Source organism: Colletotrichum navitas (assembly GCF_030913465.1).
Source record: "Colletotrichum navitas strain CBS 125086 chromosome Unknown LY79scaffold_96, whole genome shotgun sequence".
NCBI classification, from domain to species: domain Eukaryota; kingdom Fungi; phylum Ascomycota; class Sordariomycetes; order Glomerellales; family Glomerellaceae; genus Colletotrichum; species Colletotrichum navitas.
The window spans coordinates 36,800-58,781 of NW_026850642.1; the positions used below are offsets into that span (position 1 = coordinate 36,800).

The 21,982-nt window shown below is 55.1% G+C and overlaps 11 protein-coding genes across 11 annotated transcripts; 5 read left to right on the forward strand and 6 right to left on the reverse strand.

The window, feature by feature from the left end:
- Nucleotides 1-1,783: 1,783 nt before the first annotated feature.
- Nucleotides 1,784-2,689, forward strand: LY79DRAFT_526186 (oligomeric golgi complex component, COG2-domain-containing protein; the record flags this gene model as incomplete). The annotated part of the gene is made up of 1 exon (XM_060555815.1): nt 1,784-2,689. The coding sequence occupies one exon, from the start codon at nt 1,784-1,786 to the stop codon at nt 2,687-2,689; it is 906 nt and encodes a 301-aa protein (XP_060408877.1).
- A 216-nt stretch (nt 2,690-2,905) lies between these two features.
- On the reverse strand, nt 2,906-3,862 carry LY79DRAFT_673749 (ribosomal protein L1p/L10e; the record flags this gene model as incomplete). The annotated part of the gene is made up of 2 exons (XM_060564217.1): nt 2,906-3,563; nt 3,657-3,862. The coding sequence occupies 2 exons, from the start codon at nt 3,860-3,862 to the stop codon at nt 2,906-2,908; spliced, it is 864 nt and encodes a 287-aa protein (XP_060408878.1).
- Nucleotides 3,863-4,503: 641 nt separating this feature from the next.
- On the forward strand, nt 4,504-6,512 carry LY79DRAFT_526104 (glutamyl-tRNA synthetase; the record flags this gene model as incomplete). Its single annotated transcript, XM_060555804.1, has 3 exons — nt 4,504-4,724; nt 4,789-4,956; nt 5,018-6,512. 3 exons carry the CDS (start codon nt 4,504-4,506, stop codon nt 6,510-6,512), a joined length of 1,884 nt encoding a protein of 627 aa, XP_060408879.1.
- An 81-nt stretch (nt 6,513-6,593) lies between these two features.
- On the reverse strand, nt 6,594-7,105 carry LY79DRAFT_415501 (uncharacterized protein). The gene has a single exon (XM_060553124.1). It carries the CDS (start codon nt 6,967-6,969, stop codon nt 6,676-6,678), a length of 294 nt encoding a protein of 97 aa, XP_060408880.1. The 5' UTR covers nt 6,970-7,105; the 3' UTR covers nt 6,594-6,675.
- Nucleotides 7,106-7,894: 789 nt separating this feature from the next.
- Nucleotides 7,895-9,144, forward strand: LY79DRAFT_594038 (D-isomer specific 2-hydroxyacid dehydrogenase; the record flags this gene model as incomplete). Its single annotated transcript, XM_060561636.1, has 2 exons — nt 7,895-8,354; nt 8,426-9,144. 2 exons carry the CDS (start codon nt 7,895-7,897, stop codon nt 9,142-9,144), a joined length of 1,179 nt encoding a protein of 392 aa, XP_060408881.1.
- A 213-nt stretch (nt 9,145-9,357) lies between these two features.
- Nucleotides 9,358-11,488, reverse strand: LY79DRAFT_697908 (uncharacterized protein). The gene is made up of 3 exons (XM_060564864.1): nt 10,511-11,488; nt 10,117-10,455; nt 9,358-10,056 (listed from the first exon to the last, which is right to left on the reverse strand). Exons 1-3 carry the CDS (start codon nt 11,012-11,014, stop codon nt 9,409-9,411), a joined length of 1,491 nt encoding a protein of 496 aa, XP_060408882.1. The 5' UTR covers nt 11,015-11,488; the 3' UTR covers nt 9,358-9,408.
- Nucleotides 11,489-11,583: 95 nt separating this feature from the next.
- On the reverse strand, nt 11,584-12,717 carry LY79DRAFT_526075 (uncharacterized protein; the record flags this gene model as incomplete). Its single annotated transcript, XM_060555802.1, has 1 exon — nt 11,584-12,717. One exon carries the CDS (start codon nt 12,715-12,717, stop codon nt 11,584-11,586), a length of 1,134 nt encoding a protein of 377 aa, XP_060408883.1.
- A 977-nt stretch (nt 12,718-13,694) lies between these two features.
- Nucleotides 13,695-15,092, reverse strand: LY79DRAFT_673753 (flavin-containing superfamily amine oxidase; the record flags this gene model as incomplete). Its single annotated transcript, XM_060564218.1, has 1 exon — nt 13,695-15,092. The coding sequence occupies one exon, from the start codon at nt 15,090-15,092 to the stop codon at nt 13,695-13,697; it is 1,398 nt and encodes a 465-aa protein (XP_060408884.1).
- Nucleotides 15,093-15,759: 667 nt separating this feature from the next.
- On the forward strand, nt 15,760-16,749 carry LY79DRAFT_662902 (uncharacterized protein; the record flags this gene model as incomplete). The annotated part of the gene is made up of 2 exons (XM_060562827.1): nt 15,760-16,126; nt 16,413-16,749. The coding sequence occupies exons 1-2, from the start codon at nt 15,954-15,956 to the stop codon at nt 16,747-16,749; spliced, it is 510 nt and encodes a 169-aa protein (XP_060408885.1). The 5' UTR covers nt 15,760-15,953.
- Nucleotides 16,750-16,977: 228 nt separating this feature from the next.
- On the forward strand, nt 16,978-19,337 carry LY79DRAFT_641693 (POT family protein). The gene is made up of 3 exons (XM_060562354.1): nt 16,978-17,564; nt 17,642-17,794; nt 17,868-19,337. Exons 1-3 carry the CDS (start codon nt 17,279-17,281, stop codon nt 19,259-19,261), a joined length of 1,833 nt encoding a protein of 610 aa, XP_060408886.1. The 5' UTR covers nt 16,978-17,278; the 3' UTR covers nt 19,262-19,337.
- Nucleotides 19,338-19,535: 198 nt separating this feature from the next.
- On the reverse strand, nt 19,536-21,856 carry LY79DRAFT_568963 (H3 K56 histone acetylation protein KAT11). Its single transcript, XM_060559014.1, has one exon. It carries the CDS (start codon nt 21,523-21,525, stop codon nt 19,780-19,782), a length of 1,746 nt encoding a protein of 581 aa, XP_060408887.1. The 5' UTR covers nt 21,526-21,856; the 3' UTR covers nt 19,536-19,779.
- Between the last annotated feature and the right edge of the window lie 126 nt (nt 21,857-21,982).

Sequence of the window (21,982 nt, forward strand, 5' to 3'; positions counted from 1 at the left end):
CTCACTCCTCACTCTCCAGTCAGGTCCCCACTGGTTCCAAACCATCAGTGTATTCATAGTGTAGGGTACGGATATGGGTACACACACACACACACACACACACACACACACACACACACACTCGTAGACGGTCTCATGGCTGGGCCACAGCACCCACAGCATACTCAATGGGCGTGAAAAAAACATACACTTTCGAGCCCTGCGTGCTATCGTTCGATCGGCCCCATGTGCCTTTCCGGTTTCGAGCCCCTAGTCCGAGTTGCGATTTCGGATCATGCTTTCGACCTGCTCAGTGGCTGATTAGGTACTCAGCCCGGCTTTTTCCTTGGATCAGCCTAACTGAACCAAGGGATCCACTGCTATGCGCTTCAATCCCGCTGAGGCGGCTTGTCCTTGGGGTCGGCCGATGTCGCACTTGGTCCGGCGGGTCCATTTGAATGGGCATGGCCATACCATTTGCAAATAAGGTTGGTTACTTGTCCGATGACCTATTTCGTATGCCGAGATATCAGTTGCGAGCATCGCCCGGTAATCAAAGACCCTGTGCCTCAATGGATCTCTGGCCGCCGTTGGCCAATCGTCTCGGGTTAGTTCATCAGGAGATTAAGAGGTACTTGATAAGATGTCACTGCCCACCATGCCCTCCATCCGTATTGCCATGCATCGCAACACACAACACACACACACGCCATTTTACGACCAATCGTTGGGTTTGGTCCCCGGCGGCTACTTTCATACTATGTATGACTCATGGGGTACCTACTGTTACAAGCTTTCTTCGTGCTCGCTGGCTGCGTCCTAAACGGCCGGCTCTGGGACCAGTTAGACCGACTGTGCATGCTGTGTCTTTGAACCCTAAGCCACTTTGCGCAATCAGATCGGCCCTTTCATCCCACATTTGCTAATCCAAGTGGAGGCCCGCAGGCGGGGGAGCGGGTGTTAAGGGGAAATGACCTACAAAATAGTTTACGTATCACTATTGGTACGTACATCGCGTGGTGACTAAAGTGCAAACCTCTATGTACCCTGTGTAGTGTACACTATTAGGTAGGTATCTGGTCGACGGTAATTGTCGGTATAGCCCAGGCTACTCGTGTAGCTCCGAGATCGCCTTCTCTCGGGCATCTCGGCCCCTGGCAGTTCTCCAAGGACACGTACGATCCGGTCGCCGACCTCCAATGCACCTCCACAATCCTCCCATGAACCCCGGATTTGCTCGTACACTTCACTAAGCTTTCTCACCAGTTACTGCGTCAGTGATGATGATATGCCGTCATTGTCGTAAACACCGGGCAGGAAGATCTTCACTCAATCATCGTTGGTGCAGGGTTCAAAATTGGCCAATCCAAAGCCAACTCAACTCCCCTCTGCGCCAGAGCGCAGCCCGCATTTACGCAACCGTGTCCACTGAACGGCTGTGGGAACGTGGTGGACCGCCCACTGTACTGATACTGTTTGATGTCTATTTCCCACAGTGAACCCCCCGCGAAACCCAATCCGACCTCCCCAAAGAGCTGCATACCTATCCTATCCTCCAATAAAGTCTTTGCTGTCTGCGAAGGGGAACCACCAACGTGCCATTCAAGCCGCACCTTACGAAACAAAGCCCCATCAATTGATTACTGGCTCCGGTTCTCGAGCCTCGGCAGCTGAGCTGAGCTGACTTAACATTTTGCTCCGAGCTCCAAAGCCTCACGCCGACTCAACCACCGAAGTCACGTCCGACCAGCACGGCGCGAACCACCAGACACACACACACACTCACACCCCCCATACAAACAAGATGGCCAATCTCGGCATCCAATCGCCGACCCGGCAGACGGCCGCCTTTCACCTCCCCTCTTCTTCATCCTCCTCTTCAGCCGCTGGCGATGACGACGAAGACCTTCCGCTCCCCTTCCCGGCCGCCCTTCCTCGATCCGATTTCCTTGCCCCGAACTTCCATCCGGCAAGCTACCTGTCCGCACTACCGCATCGTCATCAAACCCTTGACGACCTAAAGGCAGAGCTGCGCGACCGCAGCGCCGCCATCAGTGCCGAGCTGCTCGAGCTCGTCAACGGCAACTACACCGCTTTCCTATCCCTCGGCAATGAGCTCCGCGGCGGCGATGAGAGGGTCGAGAATGTCCGTGTCGCGATGCTGGGTTTCAGGAGGGCTGTCGAGGAGATCAAGGGGAGGGTGCGGACAAGGGGGGAGGAGGTCCAGGGCCTCAGTGGTGAACTGAGGGAGGTACGGCGGGGGATCGAGGTGGGGAGGAAGATGTTGGAGTTGGATGAGAGGGTGGCCGCGCTGGAAGAACGCCTCGCGCTGACGAGCCTACCCGGGAAGGCCGCACAAGACGAAGAGGAAGACGACTGGGACACGGATGGGGGCGACAGGGAGGACGAGGAGGAAGGCGACGCAAGAAGCTTGGTGGGTAGCAGCCCGGCGAAGCTGGCGGGCTTCGCGCAGGAGTTCTGCATCATCGAGGCCCTCGCAGACGCCATCGGACGTGAAGCCCAGTTCGTCGTCAAGACGGAGGCACGCATAACGAGGTGCCGAAACACCATCCTCCTCGATCTGGCAACTGCAATGAGGGAGGCGGGGAAGGCGGGGAACAGTGGACAGGCCAGGGTGGTCAAGTACCTGGGCATCTACGGGCTGCTGGACGCCCAAGCAGAAGCTATCAGGGCTCTCAAGGGCAGTTGATCCAGCTACGGCGGACAGATGGAAAGGAAACCCACCCGGCAAAGAAGCAAAGTAGCGATGCATATGATACCCAATTTTCCGACATGTTCTAAAGCGCTATGCTACTTTCTGATACACGTGTAATAAACACATATGATACATTTGATCCCAACCGCCTATCCTTTTCTTTTTCTTTTTCTCAGTCCTGTCTCCCTCCCTCCTCTCCTCTTATACAAGTTACATGACGGTGGACAGGTGATCCGGCGTAACCTTCTCGTCTGTAGAGTCAAAGTTGCCGTTCAAGCTGATGCCGGGGCCCTGCGAGGTGCTAAGCACAACCTCGTGGACCTCCTTGTGCGTGTCGAGGTCGGCAATGTCGGATTTGATGTTGGCGACAAAGGCCTTGATGTTGGCCGACAGCATCTTGGGGGTGAAACCGAGCTGGCCGATGGCCAGGCGGATGGCGCCCATGCGCTCGCGGTAGTTGTCGGCGCCCATGGTCTCGCGGATGGAGCCGATGACGTTTTCGGTGATAGTCTTCATGCGGCGGTTGGGCATCAGGCCCTTGGGGCCGAGGATGCGGCCCAGCGCGGCCTTATTGAGCGCAGGCTCACTGTCGGCGTGGCAGATGAGTCGGTTGAAGACGATGTTCTCGTTCCGGATGGCCTCGAAGACGGACTCCTCGCCCGCGACCACGGCGCCGGCCTGCAGGGCCTGCTGCGCGATCGGGCTGCCCTCGGGGCAGATGACGCCGACGCGGATGTCAGATTTGACAGGGTTCGGGAGGCGGATGCGGTTCTTGATGACGGCGCCGTTGCGCGGCGTCTTGAGGTGGACGGCAAGCTCGTATTTGATGGCCTGGGGAGGACGGCCGACTTCGTATGCGCGGAGGTAGCTGCCGTAACGAATCAGTAAAGTGTTCAAGGGGAGTGGAGGTTTCCGTATAAAAGCAGAAACAGCCGGGGAAAAAGAAAAAGATCAAACATACCGCATGGCGTCGCAGAGGGAGAACTGGGGGCAGTTCTTGACGTTGTACGTCTTAAAGTCCTTGGGGACCTTTTTCTTCTTCTTTTCCGTCTTCTTGTTGCCCCCTTGGTTGCTCGCATATCGTGTCTGGGCGACGGAGGGAACCAGAAACCGGGGTATCGTGGAGGCCGTCGGCCTTGCTGAGGCGGAGAGACTCAGGCGGGCCATCGAGGCCATGCATTGGGTTGTTGACGCCATCACGGGACCGGGTATACGTGAACTGGAGGGTGCAACACCAAGCTCTAGGCCTCACGGTTTTGTCGCGTGTGAAGCTCTGGCCAAAGACTGCAGAAAAAAGATGGTGGCCTGAGAGGCAAGGCAAGATACGTATCTTATCGATCAAAATGGCTTATCAGAGGACCGGTCCGGTTCCGGTGTGGGCGGTACGTACTCGAGTCCCTCAACATACCACTGTCATTAGAGTACTATATGGATGAAGAGTCATAATTACCTGCCATGTTTGGTTTTTACTATTCAAAGGGGCCTTGAACTAGATTTTGGTATTCTTTAAACTTCTTATTTTTGTAAGCTTTTTTAGAGTCTTGCACGGCGCAAACAACAAGTACCAACCTCCGTCCTCGGTCAAGAAGCTCTAAGCCCGCTGAGCCACCAATCACAGTCACTCCCTCTCGTCCCGGTCGAGTGCTCTCGGTGAGTCCCCCCTCTGAGCGTTACCCCTCCATGAATTTTAACCCCACCACGAAATATCAGCCACTCCGCGCATTTGACTCACGAGACAATAGGACCGCCCTGCTCATCGAATCCTCCCGACCTCTTGATCATCGCAATTGGATCATAATACCGCCATCATGAAGGCCGAGGAGCTCCAAACCCTTCCCGCCGCCCTGGCCGGCGACTTCAAGTCGATCGAGCCGCACCTTCGCGCCCTCGACAAGCACCTGACGCTGCGCACCTTCGTCGAGGGCTACTCGCTGGGCGAGACCGAGGCCAAGATCTGGCAGACACTCAAGCTCAACAAGGTTGCCATGGGCTTCATCCGCAAGGGTACACTGGCCAACCTCACCCGGTGGTATGTCATGGAGCGCCACCTCTCGCCCGCCGGTATCGTGCGAACACTAACCACATGGTCCCAGGTTCACCTTCATCGAGGAAACCCACCCCGAGATCCAAGCCGAGACGAACGCCGCCGATGCTGAGCGCAAGGCCAAGGTCGTCGCCGCCAGCAAGAAGGGCGCCAACTACTCCCTCTCCCTCCAGAACGCCGAGGCAGGCGTCGTCACACGTTTCCTCCCCGAGCCCTCGTGAGTGCCTCCGCGGTTTGTCATACAGCAAATAGCACCCCCGTCTCTAACCGTGTCGCAGAGGATACCTTCACATCGGTCACGCCAAGGCAGCGCTTCTGAGCGACTACTTTGCCCATGAGGCCTACAACGGCAAGCTCCGCCTACGTCTCGATGACACCAACCCCGCCAAGGAGAGCGAGGAGTTCCAGGATGCCATTGTCGAGGACCTCAAGATGATGGGCATCACACCCGACGCCCTCTCCTACACCTCCGACTACTTCGACTACCTCTACGAGACCTGTGTTCGCCTCATCAAGGAGGGCCATGCCTACGCCGACGACACCGAGCAGGAGACGATGCGTAACGAGCGCACTGAAGGTATCGCGTCCAAGTGCAGAGAGCGCAGCGTCGAGGAGAACCTGCGTATCTTTGAGGAGATGAAGAACGGCACCCCCGAGGGCCTGAACAACTGCATCCGTGCCAAGATCTCCGTCGACAACGTCAACAAGGCCCTGAGAGACCCCGTCATCTACCGCTGCAACATTGAGAACAAGCACCACCGCACCGGTGACAAGTGGAAGATCTACCCCATGTACGACCTCGCCTGCCCCGTTGTCGACTCCCACGAGGGCGTCACCCACGCGCTCAGATCCACCGAGTACACCGACCGTAACCCCCTGTACCAGTGGTTCATCGACACCCTGAAGCTGCGCCAGGTCTACATGCACGACTTTAGCCGCATCAACCTCGTTCGCACCTTCCTCTCCAAGAGAAAGCTTGCCAAGATTGTCGAGAAGGGCACCGTCTGGGGCTGGGACGACCCCCGCATGCCCACCATCCGTGGTGTGCGTCGTCGTGGCATGACCATCCCCGCTCTCCGCGAGTTCATCATCAAGCAGGGGCCTAGCCGAAACGTCGTCAACATGGACTGGGCGTCGTTCTGGAACATCAACAAGAAGGTCATCGACCCCATCGCCCCCCGCCACACCGCCATCCTCGAGAAGGACGCCGTCAAGGTCAAGGTCATCGGCGCTGAGGCCCCGGCCGAACCTCGCACCGAGGACAAGCCCAAGCACCCCAAGAACCCCGACGTCGGCACCAAGAAGGTCGTCTTCTCCAACGAGCTCATCCTCGACCAGGCCGACGTAAAGAGCTTCAAGAAGGACGAGGAGTTCACCCTCATGGGCTGGGGCAACGCCTTTGCCCGCGAAATCGGCGCCACGGACCCCATCACCGACCTCACCGTCGAGCTCCACCTCCAGGGCGACTTCAAGACGACGGACAAGAAGGTCACCTGGCTCTCGACGGCCGGTACCAAGCTCGTCAAGGCCGAGCTCTGGGACTTTGACTACCTCATCAACAAGGACAAGCTCGAGGAGGACGACGTGCTCGAGCAGGTCCTCAACCCCAACACCTCCACCATGGAGACGGCGTGGTGCGACGCCGGCGTCGGCGAGCTCAAGAAGGACGACATCATCCAGCTCGAGAGACGGGGCTTCTTCCGCGTCGATAAGGGCCTCGACGAGGACGACGTGGTTGTTCTGTTCAACATCCCCACCGGCAAGGCCAAATAAGCCAAGTCGAGGTTGTCAATTTTGTAGCTAAATAAAAAGACATGAAGATTCGAGGCATAAACTGAGAACGCCGCACGCCCTAGAGCCAGACCTTCTAATCCATCATATGCTCCAGCCTAGAAAATCTCACCCACTGAAATGTAAGCCGTTATCTATATATCTTTCATACCCCAGGGGTGACTCTGCAACAGAATCGATGCGAGGCCAGCATCAGAAGGTCACAGTATGCTGAATGGTCATATTTCGAATCCGGATCAATGCTGTTGACAGAAAAGAGTGAGTACGTCGTCACGATGTTCAGCGGCGTCCAGTCAACTGTTGTTTGAAGATCCAGAGGCGGCAAAGGAATTTCTGCATCGGCTGCCAGAGTCAAGCAACACAGTGGTGGAATGACAGGCGAAACTAGGTGTAGTGGTACACTTTCTCGGTGGTAATCATGGTATTTTGCCTTGACCATATTCTTTGGGATGACACAGACCGTAGAAGGGGCATTGCAAGTGCGGCTAACATGGGAAGGGCGTGGTTTGAAGTGAAATATCCTTTATATTGCACTAAGTATCCATGCTTACCCAAGAACATGATTCCTTTAATATCCAACCTCAGCTGAGGGACTCTTTCGGAAACCCGACTAACAGCGGCAAAATGCTGTTGGGTTCTGTCAAGGTGGGTTGTTGCAGCCGGGCAACACATAACTGGTTGGCTCATTAGACCGTCGTTATCATCGTTCTCGGGTTCCGGTATATCCACTGTTACGGGGAGCCCAATTGCGGGGAGTTCTGGGGCATGCTCTTCTTCACATTGCAGGAAAACTGTACCGATTGTAGATAAGAATCTTCTGCACGGAAACCCAAGCAGGAGTAAAACGCAGTTTCACGATAGCTCCATCGCCAGGACATGAATTTACAAGGAAAAAAAAAATAAGAAGCGAATTCTAATAGCCCTCTCGTGCTGCTCTCTGTCAACCACCAACAAGCCCCTACTGACTTAACAGGCTTCGAAAGACTGGCGCAGCATCTTGTCCTGTCTTCCTCATCCTTCAGCCATCTTCTAAAATTCTGTTGCGCCACCAAGTCGGATAAGCGGAGAGACCATCCGCGGCCCGGATTAAGGAAGACTCCCGTAGGACGAGGCGTCCAACTCAAATTCGACCAATCCATCGGTTCACATTCTGTTCAAATAGGGTCCCATCGCTTCCCCTAGTAAGCTTAGGTCCGGATAGATCGTCATTAGGGTCCCCCCCTCTACTGGTAACCTTATCGGAGCCCAAGTGCCGCGCGCGTAGGAGCTCTTGTATTATCTCTGGGCGCGACAAATGTCGTCAAGCTCTCTCATCTCTTCTTGGATCCGACTGCGCCCCGTTGTCTATCCAAACCTCACTCGCAATGGCCGAACCGCACAACACCCCGTATCCACCCGCAACACCGCAATGTCAAACACCTCGCTCCTCCTCACCGCCGCGTCCTCACCAGGCCATGACAGTCGGAGCCGTAACCCCAGGAGTCGCGGCATCGGCAACCGCAGACGACACGCACGCAAAGCCCAGAGTGCTTCACATCGGCGACCCAATCAAGTACAACCCGCACGCCTACGCCGCCTTCGCGGCGCGGTGCGAGATCATCCGACCCACGACGCCTGAGCGCCAGCGCCCCGCCTTCGCCGCGGCGCTCCGGGACGGCAAGTGGGGTGACTTCTCCGCCGTGTTTCGGCCGTTCTGGGGCACCGGCGGAGAGATGGGCAACTGGGACGCTGAGCTGATTCCGCTGCTGCCCGCGAGCTGTCGGGTATTTGCGAGCGCGGGCGCGGGCTTCGACTGGGCCGACACGCGACTTCTCGGCGAACGGGGTGAGTTCCTCCCGACGGCTTGTGTCGCGAGTTTCGAGTTTGATGTCGACCAGCCAGACTGACAACATTAGGAATCATATACTGCAATTCCGGTCTCGCGGCCGCCGAGGCAGTGGCAGATTTCGCAGTCGCCCTCGTCATATCGACCTTTCGCCACCTCCCATGGTGCATAACCGCCGCCTCCGACCCCGCAGCCTTCCAGGACTGCCACGCTGGCGCCACAGCCGTCTCGCACAGCTTGCGCGGCCACGTTCTTGGCTTAATCGGGATGGGAAACATCGGCCAGCAGATCGCCCAGCGACTCGGCCTTGGATTCCGCATGGACGTGCACTATTTCGACATCGTTCGCAAGGATGCCGCCGTGGAGACTGTATCGGGCGCGACGTTCCACGAGACGCTCGAGTCGCTGCTCGGGGTCTCGGACTGCGTGGTACTGTGCACCCCGGCCGGTGGCAAGATCATCACCGCCGAGTCCCTGACCTGGTTCAAGCCCGGCTCGCGGTTCGTTAACGTTGCGAGGGGGAGCCTCGTGGACGAGGACGCGCTGGCCGACGCACTGGAGTCCGGGCGGATTGGGAGCGCCGCGCTGGATGTGCACGCCGATGAGCCGAGGCCCCATCCGCGGCTGCTGGGGCTGGCCGGAACCAAGGTCATGTTGACTTGCCACAACGCCGGCGGGACGGTCGAGACGCACAAAGGGTTTGAGAAGCTGAGCATGGAGAATATAATGGCCGTGCTGAGCGGTGGCAAGCCCATCACGCCGGTAAACTTACACTATCTAAAACAGTAATGTTTAAGATCTGTTAAACGTTAAAGAAGGCATCAAGAAAAAGGGTAGGCGAATGCACCTCCAGATACCCTCGGACGGCCATGAACTTTCGACAGCAACACGATCCTGCACTGGGCGTACGGGTGGAATCTGGCGACATGGCATCGTGGGGTCTGAGAATAAATCATGAATAGATGGATTTTTATTACCTCGCTCTGGAACCTGCGTCTGCGATTGTGTTCATGTCCAATGGAGACGGACATCTACACTAGAAACCCTCGAGCCTCAAGTTGTACTGTCTCCTATTGCCATCACTGTTCTTCCTCCATCTCTGGTTAGTCGAGAGCGAACCATGACTCGCAGCGCCCGATGGGCCAGTCGCTGCAGCACAGCCGGCTCATTCACTCCCTTCTCGTGCAGAGCAAGTACTGCACTTGGTGCAAAAACCAAAGCTTGTCCCGTATGTAACGAAACAATCATGCTGAATATCTCCATCATCGGGTCCTTGCCTCCGATAGGAACTGGACTCACTGCCTGAATCTCATCCTTTTCGTCCGTCACCGTAACCGACATCGATGAGATTCCCGCCAGGTGCTTGCCAAGAGTGCGTAGCCAGTCGGGAGAGGTGAAACGATGCACCACCGTCACTGAGCAGAGGTCGAGAAGTTTCGTCGAAACTGTTGGTTCTTGCGTTGAGATGAGCACTCGAACGCCCCGATGACGCTGGAGCCGGATCGTTTCGAGGAGTGCGTTTGTCAAGGCCTGGCTGTCCTCAGACTCCTTCATGTACTTGTGTGCTTCGTCGAGTGCAACTACACGGCCGATAGGGGACTGTTGCTCTAGGAAGAGTGACAAACAGATGTTGAAGAGAGAGCAAGCTAGCTCTGCAGTCACGCAAGGGCATGACAGGTCAACGACTGTCAACTGTCCAGACTTCAAATCACATAATTAGCTCAATACAAGAGAGATTGAAGATGGAAAGAGAGGAGATACTTTGGGCTGCCAATCAATGGGTTCATCCGCAAAAGCGGCGGTTTCCTTCACCATGAAGCTCTCTAGGGTGTCAAGACGCTGGTTCAGAGGGTTCAGCTGGCCTGGAGTCAAATCCTCGAGGCTCAGGCACCTCCTGAACTCGGCATAGCTGAAACCGAGGCCGGTTCTTTGTTGCTTCATACGCATATCTCGCAGGATACGGTTGACTACGTGGAGGTAGAGCGGCATAGAGCCGCCTTCCCCAACGGCCATCAGGTCGTTCATGCGACGAGTGTTGAGGTCGTCGTCGCTCAGCTTCAAGGGCTTGATCGTGACATTTGGTATTCCGCTGTAAATTTTCTGTAAAATCATCAGAACCACGTAAGACCTTGTGGAGAAGTTAGATGAGAGATACCCGAATTGTGCGGACATTCGTGGGAGCACAGAGGACTCTGACTGAAGCTTGCTCATGGGACGCTATGAACGCAGCCTCACATGGTAACCCGCCAGAGTCAGAGATGAAGCTGTCGTAATGGAATACGATCCCTGTCAGGGGATGGGGCAGCTGTCCGAGTTGGCTGGGAATGAGGCAGTTCTCAAGGAGGCAGGCTAGTGTGTTGCTTTTCCCTGACCCTTGGCTTCCGCAGATGAAGACACTAGAGGGACATGCGACGTTGTGGAAGAGGCGGGTTGCTGCCAATGAAGTGACACCTCCCGAGATGCTGGCGCCAAAGAGGCCGAATTGTGAGGGAGGTGATCTATCGATGAGGGGCACCGTCAGAAGTGGGCTGGAGAGGACTTCGTCATTGCGCTGCGTTTGCGGTTCCAGGGCTAGGTGCTTCAGCTGCACAACGACATCCGCTTGAGGTTTGGTTTTGGAAAAGACACCATCAGTGTCAGGAGTCGGCTTTTCGACCATCTCGTCAAATCGCAGAGGCGTCGAAATCAAGTCTCCTAGAGGCGAGAAAGTGAACAGCCCAAAAAGTGAAGAAGGTGAGGTAATACCAGTAACCCTAGAGCGTTCTTAAATAAGAGAAAGTTGCTGCGCAGTAGGGATTCGATAGACTCCTATGCTAGGTCATCGGAAGGCACCGGCGGATGTTAGAAGGATTAATGTTCTAGATGTCTTTGGATTCAACTGATGATAAAGGCAACATCCCAGCTCTAAGAAAAACCCATCTTTCAGGCTCGCTGCATCTTTCCTTGTCGCAGACACACGACACCAAAGGTCACAGCAGTGTTCCATAATGTACTAGAACTAAGTTCTGCAGTCATCGGTATCTTCTCTTGTGTTTGATTATTGGGACAACAAAGACACGACGTTAAGCACCATTATCTTATTGGATCCATGACTGCGGTGCCCCTCATTTTCGTTTGCACAAGACGGGAAAGAATGAGACAGCCCTGAGATTTCTTTCTGGCCAAGATTGATAGTGGTGGCATTGAACAGTAAGTTTTCAAGTTTCAAAGAGGCTTCCCCTTGCTCGGTCAACGAAGGAGGGGTGTCTCCTCACCCGCCGGACTCCTGCCCCCTTCACCGTCATCCTCGCTGCCAACGACATCTGACAGCCAGTGCTTGAAATGCTCGCGGATCTGGGCGTCTCTGTAGATCCAGGCGACACAAACACCTGCACCAGGACCCAGCGGGATGGCTGCAAGAACTGCTACTAGCGGAACTTTCCAGCCGGTCTCAACAAAAAGCCAATACAGGACGGTCAAGCTAATGTAGAACATGTTGATCTCAACATACTTGATGGTGGAACGCGTCATCTCCTTCCTGTCGTCCCACTGGAAGAGGCTCCAGATAAAATACACGTGGGAAACAGTGGAGCACAGGATGGGGACGATGTAGACAAGCAGAAGCGAAACTGTGTGAGACTCGAGGTGGAAAGTGCGGTGCTGGCGCTTCTGCAGTCTCAAGACGAACCAGCGGACGGCCTGGCGGATGAGGGATACCCAGACAGGGAAGACGAGCCAGAGGGCAATGGTAACAGGAGAGTTGTAGATCAGCATGAGGACGGACGGCAAGACAAAGCCCCATGCAACGCTGATGGGAATAGCGACAATCTCCGCGTCGACAGCGATATGGCGAGACTTCTTGCCAAAGTCGGGGTCCTTGGAGGGGGCGCTCTTGACGATATCCTGACCGGCCTTGTTCCTGGCGAGCAGGATGGAGCGCGAGCGGTGGAAGAAGGCTGGGATGATGACGAGCTGCCACACAATGGCGCCGCCAATGAGGTTGAAGACCAGCCAGGGGCCAGTTGGGTTGGCGATGAGGACGTTAGGGGCGTTGCAGACGCGGGCGGCCTCGACGGTGGTGACAGTCATGAGGCCGGCGATGAAGGACAGGATGGCGGCCATACTGGCGAAGGTGCGGACGGAGTCGAGGGCTGCTTGAAAGAAGGAGACGGCGAAGCAGGCGGGTGGGCCGAGAACGGGGACCCTACTGATGGCCGGGAGTCGGGCGCGCGAGTGGCATTGCGAGTAGAGGAGGGCGACGTTCACGTCCGAGTGGATGAAGAGGGACGCGAAGGTCGCGACGGCGAGGATGACAGGAATCACGAGAACGGCGCGGTAGGATAAGACGTGGATGGGCGCCGGCCAGCGCTTCGGGGGCGTCATGGTTCTGAGCCTCCCTCGGAACAAATGGTGACGTTGGGGTTTAGGTCGCGTCGCACGAGACCGGTGTTGATGTAGGTGTGCAAGGATCGTGACACTGCTGTGCTGTGGTGGCCATTCGTTTGCCAGCTGAGGAGTGCATGGAACGGCGAAAGGCGGGCCCGCTGCAAATATTATGTCAGCTTGCACTATGGATTTCTTACTTGGCTACCAGAGATACTACCTAAATGTATCTACCAGCCTAGACTTAGCGTGTACATAGCCGTGCATCAAGCATGATTATCGTAAGATTTGGCGACACGTGCGCTATTATCAGTATCAGCTGACCTACTTCCTCTCCCCAATTCGCCTAGTGTGACTAGATGTACGCCATCTAGACAGACTTATGGTTCTGAAGGCTGGCTGGAGATGTGCACGGCTGAATGTAACAACCGTCTCGCTGGCATGTAGTTGAGTCTCTACGAATATTTCTTCCTATGTTGCCAAAAGTTAGGTAATATACACTGGAGTCGAGACGTGCTCATGCATATGATACATATTGACAAAAAAGGATCCCGTTTGTTACTATCCCACTGTAAATCATAACCTGGAGTTATCTTTAAGGTGGCATGTAGGCGTCATGCTTTTATTGGAACAAAGCTGAACGCAGGAAGGTCTCATTTCGTACGCAGCCCGATTTTGTTATTCATTCGCGAATCGCATACTTGTATTGTTATAGACATCCTCTTGCTTCGACTGTATTATTATAGGCCTTTACACCTGAAGAACCAGCGAGAGTTGGAATCGCCAATCTCTTGACTACACTTACAGATATAAAATTATCTCTACGGCTGCGCCCACAGAATAATTGAATTTATCTCATTCGGTACGTATACACAACATGTCTACATACCTCCCACTGCATAGGCAATGCCACATCGATATATCCCGCTTAACCTAGCAGAGCAATTCTCAATATCTACAAATTACCACTACCATAATTACTTCTCCAGCGAAGCTGTGATCGCTGGCAAGACCTCATATTCTGTAAAGTCCCAGATCGTGCTGGAGCTCCCGGAACTCCACGAGTGACCTGTCCAAAATGTGTTTCTTTGACTCTGAAGCGCTGTGTAACGCCTGTAGAACCCGGAACGAATAGCATCCGTGGACACAGTCAGACCAAAGGGCGAGTGGTTGTTGAATGCAATGATTTCCGGCACAATATCGTCAGGCTGGCCTAGCGCACGTCGAGCTTCGTGTACCTGCGCCAGAATTTTCGCTTTGACTGTTTCCTCTGACTGATAATCGGGACTGGTATATTGCGTGGACCAAAGGTCTGAGACGGTCTCAGTCGTGAAGTAGTAGACACCCGGCATAGCGGGGATACCGTACTGGGACTCTGAGTCATAACTATATACCGATGTCCCGGCGGGGAAGCCTGAGCGAGAGATGACGGCGTTGTAGTAATAACTGTTGTTCAGCTGACCGAATACCTGGCTCTCTTCTTCGCTGAGATCGAGGAAGGGCTTGAGGTTATCCAGAGTTGGAGGAATGGTAATGAGTAGTTTAGAAGCGTGAACGGTTTTTGGACCAGAAGGCGTTGTGATCGAGACGGTGACGTAGTCGTCTTGGCGGTCGATACGGCTGATCTCTGCCTCAGTGACAGCGCTATCGCCGAGGAATGCCTGTGCCGCGTTCCAAAGTGACTGGAGATCGTCGTTCGCCTCGTAGACTTTCGAATTCTCCTCACGGGCCCGGACTTGCATCGGGTTGAACAGCTTCATGATGTAAAGAGTGGGCTGGGCAAGAACATTGCCCATGCCTTGAAACCGAAGCCATCCATCGTATGCGAGTGCGCCAAGGTCATACTTTTGGACAAAGTCACCCCAGGGGAGGAGCAGGTCCTCCGGTACAGGGTCAGGCAGATGGTAGCCGCGGAAGAAGTCGTCGGGGTACTTAGCCAACTGTACTTTGTATCGCTCGAGAGCAGCTGCGGTGTCGTTGGCATTGACGATTGGCCAAGAAGGCCCGGGCCGCTCGCGGGCCATGTCTACGGCCACGGATTGCCTCTTTGGTGCGAACGGCGCCAGAGGGACGCCCAGACTGCGGAAATAGTTGTACACCTCTGTAGTGTTGACGAAGTTCTGAGTGCCGTAGTCAAAAGTCTTGCCAGTCTTGGCATCAACATATGTATTCGTATGTCCGCCCAATCGCCCGGCTTTTTCGATGAGGGCCACACTCTTGCCTAGCTGTTGTAGTCTGACAGCAGCGTAGGTTCCGCTAGAACCACCCCCAATAACAACGACGTCGCGTTTGAGAACATCCGGGGCCACTTCATCGTTCGCCGAAGCGGTGTGGAGTAGAAATAACCCCATCACAAGTTTTCCGAGTCGCGTCATGCTGAGATGAAGTGTGATAGGCACTAAGAAAGGAAAGCTGACGGTTGGAATTCAATGCTGAAGAAGCTGACGGTTGGTAGAAAAGAATGCAATTGACCATGTAGCCACGGCTGCCTCTTGTTGATTTTGGACTATAGCGAGCGAACCTCTTAGAGGGGTGGCGTGGGGCTGAAATATACCAGCAAAGCTATGTAATGGTATACGTAGAATACAACGGGTCTAATAAATAGAAAGTGCAGCTTTATCGGTCTTATAGTCGACTAATAGAGACGGTTTTACTTGCGTAAATGATTTGTTTTTAAGTTAGAGTTAATTAGATTAATCGTTTAGCGAGGTATTGACGACATGTGACCAGGTGGATAGTCCGCTGAAAATTTTACCAATAATTCAAATTGTACTCCGTACAGTACCGTGACATGCACAAAGTCTGATGTCAACCACTAATTTCCCCCCTACCCACCTCACTTCAGACTTTCTGCATGCCACTGTAGATGTGGTCGCTCACAAGTAACAATAGCTCTGGCCTAGCGTCAATTGATTAGCTGCGTTTCTAACCCAATGCTCCATGCGGATCTAGGAAAAATGTTTTGCCGTGGATGACTATATAGTTGAGGTAGTGAGTCCGTGCATTCATATAGCTACATAGTATGGACCAGGCTCATTCTCACTCAGTCGAGAAGCACCAGAAGTTGCCCTCGGACTATCAAACGGACCATCCAGAGCATCAATAGTTTTTCTGGTGGTATTGCTTTACCAAATAGTCAACAATCCCCGACTTGGCCCGACAGAGCAAACCATGTGCCTACCGTTAGCCCAGCTGATCCTCCCGCCTTGCTATAAAACATTGGACTAGCTGGACAAATGCTTCCTGGAAGCCCTCTCGTTCAAGACTTCCAGTCTCCACTCCCAGGATTCTGCTCCGGCCCCTGGGAACCTAAACTTGTTATTGTGACCTTTACCATTAAAACAACACTATTGAGACCCAGAACCATCGTGTGCCAGGTTTCTCAAACCTCAACCGATTGCACCACTAGGTATGTGTCGTTTGCGTTTTCCTCTATATTAAGGAAATCCATGAGTGATATATGCTCTCTGAGTGAATCGCTGGCATCAATATTCAAAAAGATATCAGAATAGCCAAAAAGCAACTCCTACCATGGGTTATTATATCGTCCTATATACACTTTACACAAACATCCTGGAAGTATCGAACACTCTTCATCCGTAGTACAATAAAGCTTGAACTGATTTTCCAGTGCTCACTTTAGGGCCTTGAATCTGGTGGGTCATCATGCCGATTGCCAACTTGTAATATGGCAGTCTATGCATGCAGTATTTCGTAATTGCTCGAAGACAGCTACAGTATGGTTTAAAATGGAACCTTCGATACCTTGGCCGCATGCCCGCCCAGAACCTGAGACTTCTTGTCACCTACCACATTCGAGCAAAGCCAAGGCTGCCAAGACCGGTCGTCGATGCCCTCGTCCTCCACGGTCCAGAAATCCAAACTATCTTTGCCTATCCCGGAAAACCAGCCAAGATGTGGAGTTTCATCCCTCCCTCCCGCGAGTTGTCACAAGTTCCGCAGTACCTATTCAAGTCTTCCGCCTTCACAATCCTCCAGCAGAAGTGTGACATTCACGGCCGCTGGCTGTAAACATGGAAACCTGTGTTCATTTCCCAGCCAAATCGCCGTTGATCGCGGCATGAATGATTGGTCTGTTGCTTGATCTCTTCCCTGCCAAGCCAGGAAGCTGTTGGCTTATGCATCTTTCTATGTCACCCTCTGTGCAACGCTGTCTTGTCTCAACCAACCACAATGAAGTTTCCGCATGCTGAGATAACCCAACCTCCTCTGCTCACCGTTATCTCTGGGCGCTGGCTCGCTTCGCAGTCGCCAAGGAAGAAATGCAACCATCACCGCACGAGCAGCGCCTTGAGCTGTGCCATTGCGCGCCTATCATCGACTGGCAATCGCAGACAGCCTCTGCAGCGCTGATAGAATACGCCCGCGGAAAGCTACAAAAGTGGCCAACCGGCCCCTCCAGCTCTCGTGATGGCTGTCCCCCAAGCTCTGCCCAGCGGCTGCGACTTGCTCTCAAGCCTTTTCTTCTCCCCTTCCGTTCCTCTTGGACAAGCTCAAGCCGAGAAACGACAAGAACTCACAGACCACAAAAGGTCACGATATGTCAACGGCCCCGAACCTCGACGTGACGGAAGCCGCGCGGGCAGACTACCCGGCTATTGAGAAGGGCGTCGACGCCGCGAGGAAGCCGGATGCGTACACGGGGGACCTTGCCGACGGACGGCTATCCCATGACACCCTCGGAGGGCTCAACGGCGAGGTCTACCCGACCGAGGAGGAGCTTCTCACGCTGCGCCGCATTCACGGCAAGGTGGACTGGCTGATTTACAGCATCGGCTTTGTCGAAATGTGCGAGCGCTTCGCGTACTACGGCACAACGGCCGTGTGTAAGTGGCGGATGGCCCTCTTACGACATCCTGCGGAAGCACCAGACTACCTACTGACTCCCCGCCTTCTGACAAAGTTGTCAATTTTATCGCATATCCCCTCCCGCCAGGCTCGACGACCGGCGCCGGAGGCACGGATGAGCAAGCTGGCGCCTTGGGTCTCGGCCAGCGAGCCTCGACCGCCCTGACCCTCTTCAACTCCTTCTGGTCCTACGTGATGCCCCTCGTCGGTAAGCGCCTCACCACCACTACTCCCAGGGTCCTCAACACCAAGTCGGAACTCTCATCTGACTCCTGTCCCAGGCGGCTACATCGCTGACACGTACTGGGGACGTTACCTCACGATTCAGTGGGCCATTGCCATCGCCACTTTCGGCCACATCCTCATCATCATCGCCGCCGTTCCCTCCGTCATCGCCAACCCGAGCGGCTCGCTGGCGGCCTTCATCGTCGGCCTCGTCTTTTTCGGAACCGGCGTTGGTTTTTTTAAAGCTAATATCTCGCCCCTCATCGCCGAGCAGTATGAGCTGACGCAGCCCCGACAAACGGTCGAGACGCTCCCCAAGACAGGCGAGCGCGTCATCGTCGACCCCGTCATGACCATCTCGCGCGTCTACATGCGCTACTACTTCCTCATCAATGTCGGTGCCCTCGTGGGCCAGATGTCCATGGTCTACGCGGAAAAATACGTCGGCTTCTGGCTCTCATACCTCCTCCCGACCATCATGTTCTTCTTCTGCCCTGTGGTCATGTTCGCCTGCCGCAACCGCTACGCCAAACGCCCGCCCACTGGTTCAGTCCTTGGCAAGTCCATCGCCCTCATCGGCTACGGTCTTCGGCAGGGCGGCGGTGGCGGCATCACCGGGATGCGCAAGGACGCATTCTGGGAGCGCATCAAGCCCTCGCGGGTCGCCGACAAGCCGGCGTGGATGACGTTTGACGACGCCTGGGTCGACGAGGTCCGCCGCGGCGTCATGGCCTGTGCCGTCTTCCTCTGGTTCCCCATCTTCTGGCTCGCGTACGGCCAGATGACCAACAACCTCATCAACCAGGCGGCGACGATGCGGCTCGATGGCATCCCCAACGACATCATCACCAACCTGAATCCCTTTGCGCTGCTCATCTTCATTCCAATCTGCGACAAGTTCATCTACCCGGCCGTCGAGCGCGCGGGGCTCCGCTTCACCCCGCTCAAGAAGATCACGCTCGGCTTCTTCTGCGCCACGCTGTCCATGATGGTTGCCGCCATCATCCAGCACTTCATCTACCAGCAGGCGCCGTGCGGGTACAGCGCCGGCGACACGGACTGCATCCGCGAGAACGGCCCGCCCGAGATGACCGTGTGGATCCAGACGCCGTGCTACATCCTCATCGCGCTGAGCGAGATCTTCGCGTCCATCACGGGGCTGGAGTACGCCTTCACCAAGGCGCCCAAGAACATGCGCGGGCTCGTCACCGGCGTCTTCCTCTTCGTCCACGCCTTCTCGAGCGCCATCGGCCAGGCGTTTGTGAGTCTGGCGGCCGACCCGCTGCTCGTGTGGCTGTACACCTGCATCGCCATCATCAGCTGCCTGGGTGGCATCGGCTTCTGGATCATGTTCCGCAAGCTTGACGAGGAGGAAGACGCCCTGAATGCGCTGCCGGAGAGCACATACAAGGGACGAGGGGAGTTGGAACCTGAAAGCAAGGCAGTCTAAGTGTCTTAAGGCTGAAGCCAAAGTGGCAGCGAGGCACATGGTGATTGTGTATATAACAGTTCATAGTCAACGTGTCATAGAGAAGTGTGGTTTGGCTCAATCATCCCGAGCACAAGGCTCTTCTGATGCTACTGGGCTGAAAATATGCGTTGGATCAATGACAATCGTCAAGCGGCTACACCCACCCACTGGAGAAACACTCCCAGCAAAGCCTTGATCCGGGTTGACACAGATGATCCTTAGTCATAGATAACACAGGTTGAAGTACGGCAAATTAAGAAGAAAAAGAAATTCAATTAAAAGATCTGCGCGACCTGATCAATTTGGGTTGCACTGCGACTTGTTACACCCACTTCGGGTAGGCCGTCCGCAGCCTTCACCCATCCTTCGTAAACCCTCGCTTGGGAAATCAAACCCAACCCATCCGTTGTTTACCCTGGTATTCCTAATCCAACGCCTTGCTGCTGCCCCGGCTCCTCGGCCGGCTTGATATTGCCATAGTTTACAAATTTCATGCGTTACGTCTTCTTGCGGACCAACCCAGCGCCAAGCACGTTGACCTTCGGGGGTTCTCCGTCGTTCGCCTTGGTGGCGTCGACACTCGTGGTCCCTTCTTTGGACTTCCTTCGGATGAGCCCCGTACTCAGGACATTAACCTTGCTCGCCGGCTCACCCGATCCAGCAGTAGGCGACTCCTCTGGGCGTTTGCGCTTGACCAGACCTGATAGATTATTCACGGTCCCAGCTGACGGCTGGCTTAATGAAGGGACCGGGGTCTCCCGTGTGCCTACGACCTCTAAGCCCCATGAGTCTCCAATGCCGACTTCGCTGATCCATCGCCTGGTGCTGCTGGTTGCAATATCAAGGTTTGCAAAGTCCAAGTGCAGCAGAAGCTCATTGACCCGCTTGTAATCGTTCTCGTCGACAATCTTGCGACCTCTGCCTTCTGCCGGCCAATAGTAGTAAGCGGTGGAAATGGGCTTATCTAGTAGATAGTTGCGCTGTTGGGTCTTGATGCGCGGTTGCCGAGGCTTGATGACACCCGATAGTTTCGCCTTCTTCTTCTTCTTGTTCTTCCGCTCTGGCTTTTCCAGCTTCGCCTTCGATAATGTACCAGGCGATGTTTGAGGGAACAGCTTGCGTGGCGTAGACATGGGTGTCGTCGGCCGGGCAGGTTTCTGTTTGTTCGGAGTCACTGGCGGGTTTGAAGCACTAAATGAAGGGTTCGGTGTCGGCAAGGCCGTCGAGTCATTGTCCTGGCGGACCTTTTCCACCTCCGGGTCAAAGACGACCCATATGAAGCCGGTCAGACGCCCACTGGAACACTCCTGTCTGTACGCCATCATCTCCCAGAAGGTCTCCAAGCTCTTGACGCTCTTCCATTGGCCAGTGGTCTTGAGCTGCTTTGACTTTCCAGTCTCCTCGTCCAATTCGTCTCGGAACCGCGACTTGGGGTCGTCCGGAAAGCGGGGAATAAGGCATCGCGCGGGTACCCAGTCGTACTCCTTGGTATAATGCGAAATCTTCTCGAGGGCGTGTCCCAGCACCCAATTGGCGGCGCTGCTGGGGGTCTTTGGCAGAAAGGCCTTCGTCTCGTAGCTGTCGAGCCCGGGGATCACGAGGTATCCTTTGACGCCACCCCACGGTGCACCCTTGCCCACGGGGGTCTTCTCCAGGAGGGGGTCCAGAACCTTGCACCACCATTTGACGAGTCCTCTGTCGTCGAGGACATGTTTGCCGCTGTACTCGGCGCTGCCGGGAAAGAGGTATTGATCCTGAGCGCGGGCGAAGAGGCTGACGACGGATTGGATGCCCTTGCGACTGCGCTGCTCGACGAGGTAGGAGACGAAGACACTGCTGATTTTTTTGATGGGCGAAGGGGTGCCCTTGGGCAGGTTGAGCAGCTTCAGGTAGCCGGTCGAATCGGCTTTTGAGACAAAAAAGGTGCTGGAGTGTGCCGTAGTGTAGATGAAGACCTCCAAGGCGAGGACGAGGACCGACTTCGAGGCGTTGTCTTTCGCCGGTTTGTCGGTCTGGGCGGTGCTGGCGGGTACATCGATGGAGATGGCGAGGAAATGCCTCTCGCAGTACGTCTTGTCTTCGCGTTCCTCTGGCGGCGCCGAGTAGAGAGCGTCGGTCTTGGTGGGCGGAGTCGAGAGGTGGTAGACGCCGAAGCGGTAGCCCCTGGGCAGGACGGCCGACAGCTTGTCCAGAAGAAGGGCGCTGCTCTGAGCCGTGGTCTTCACCCTGCTAGGAGTCGCCATGATGTGATTGATTGCGAGAATGCTTGGGGAATATGGACTCCCAGGGCAAAGGTCATGTCATGGCTGTGGGATCGTGCATCGGCATCAGCAGCGACAGCAGTGGCGGATCTGATCTGCAGGGTCCAAAAGAAGCCGACGCGTCGCAGTAGGCGATGGGCGCTGGTCTTTCAGCAGCGTGTCGCCGTTTTAGTGGAGAAAACGCGATATGGATCCCTCTTCAGTTTAAGGGAAGCCGCGACTTGTCTGGGGCCTGGCGTTGGGTCCTCCCGGAAGCTACGAGCTGGAGCTAGTACCGTTCTGGTGCTAGCGCCGGTCCTCGCATGATCCTCCCTCCGCCCGCGCGCGCTTCCACGTGACCTCGAGAAATTGTTCCGTGCAGCGATCGCGAAAAAGTTCCAGCTCAAGCAATCAGGAAGCTCTAGCTACGACGAGAGTACGTACGCCCTTATTGATTCCC

Bases quoted from the DNA above. Each gene is read 5' to 3' on its own strand.
- LY79DRAFT_697908 (XM_060564864.1), bottom strand. From the start codon at position 11,014: ATGGTCGAAAAGCCGACTCCTGACACTGATGGTGTCTTTTCCAAAACC. The intron at 10,456-10,510 runs GTATCTCTCATC...ATGATTTTACAG, and splicing joins CGAATGTCCGCACAATTCGG to AAAATTTACAGCGGAATACC. The intron at 10,057-10,116 runs GTATCTCCTCTC...TGTGATTTGAAG, and splicing joins CCATTGATTGGCAGCCCAAA to TCTGGACAGTTGACAGTCGT.
- LY79DRAFT_415501 (XM_060553124.1), bottom strand. From the start codon at position 6,969: ATGGTCAAGGCAAAATACCATGATTACCACCGAGAAAGTGTACCACTA.
- LY79DRAFT_568963 (XM_060559014.1), bottom strand. From the start codon at position 21,525: ATGGCGACTCCTAGCAGGGTGAAGACCACGGCTCAGAGCAGCGCCCTT.
- LY79DRAFT_641693 (XM_060562354.1), top strand. From the start codon at position 17,279: ATGTCAACGGCCCCGAACCTCGACGTGACGGAAGCCGCGCGGGCAGAC. The intron at 17,565-17,641 runs GTAAGTGGCGGA...CTTCTGACAAAG, and splicing joins CTACGGCACAACGGCCGTGT to TTGTCAATTTTATCGCATAT. The intron at 17,795-17,867 runs GTAAGCGCCTCA...CTCCTGTCCCAG, and splicing joins CTACGTGATGCCCCTCGTCG to GCGGCTACATCGCTGACACG.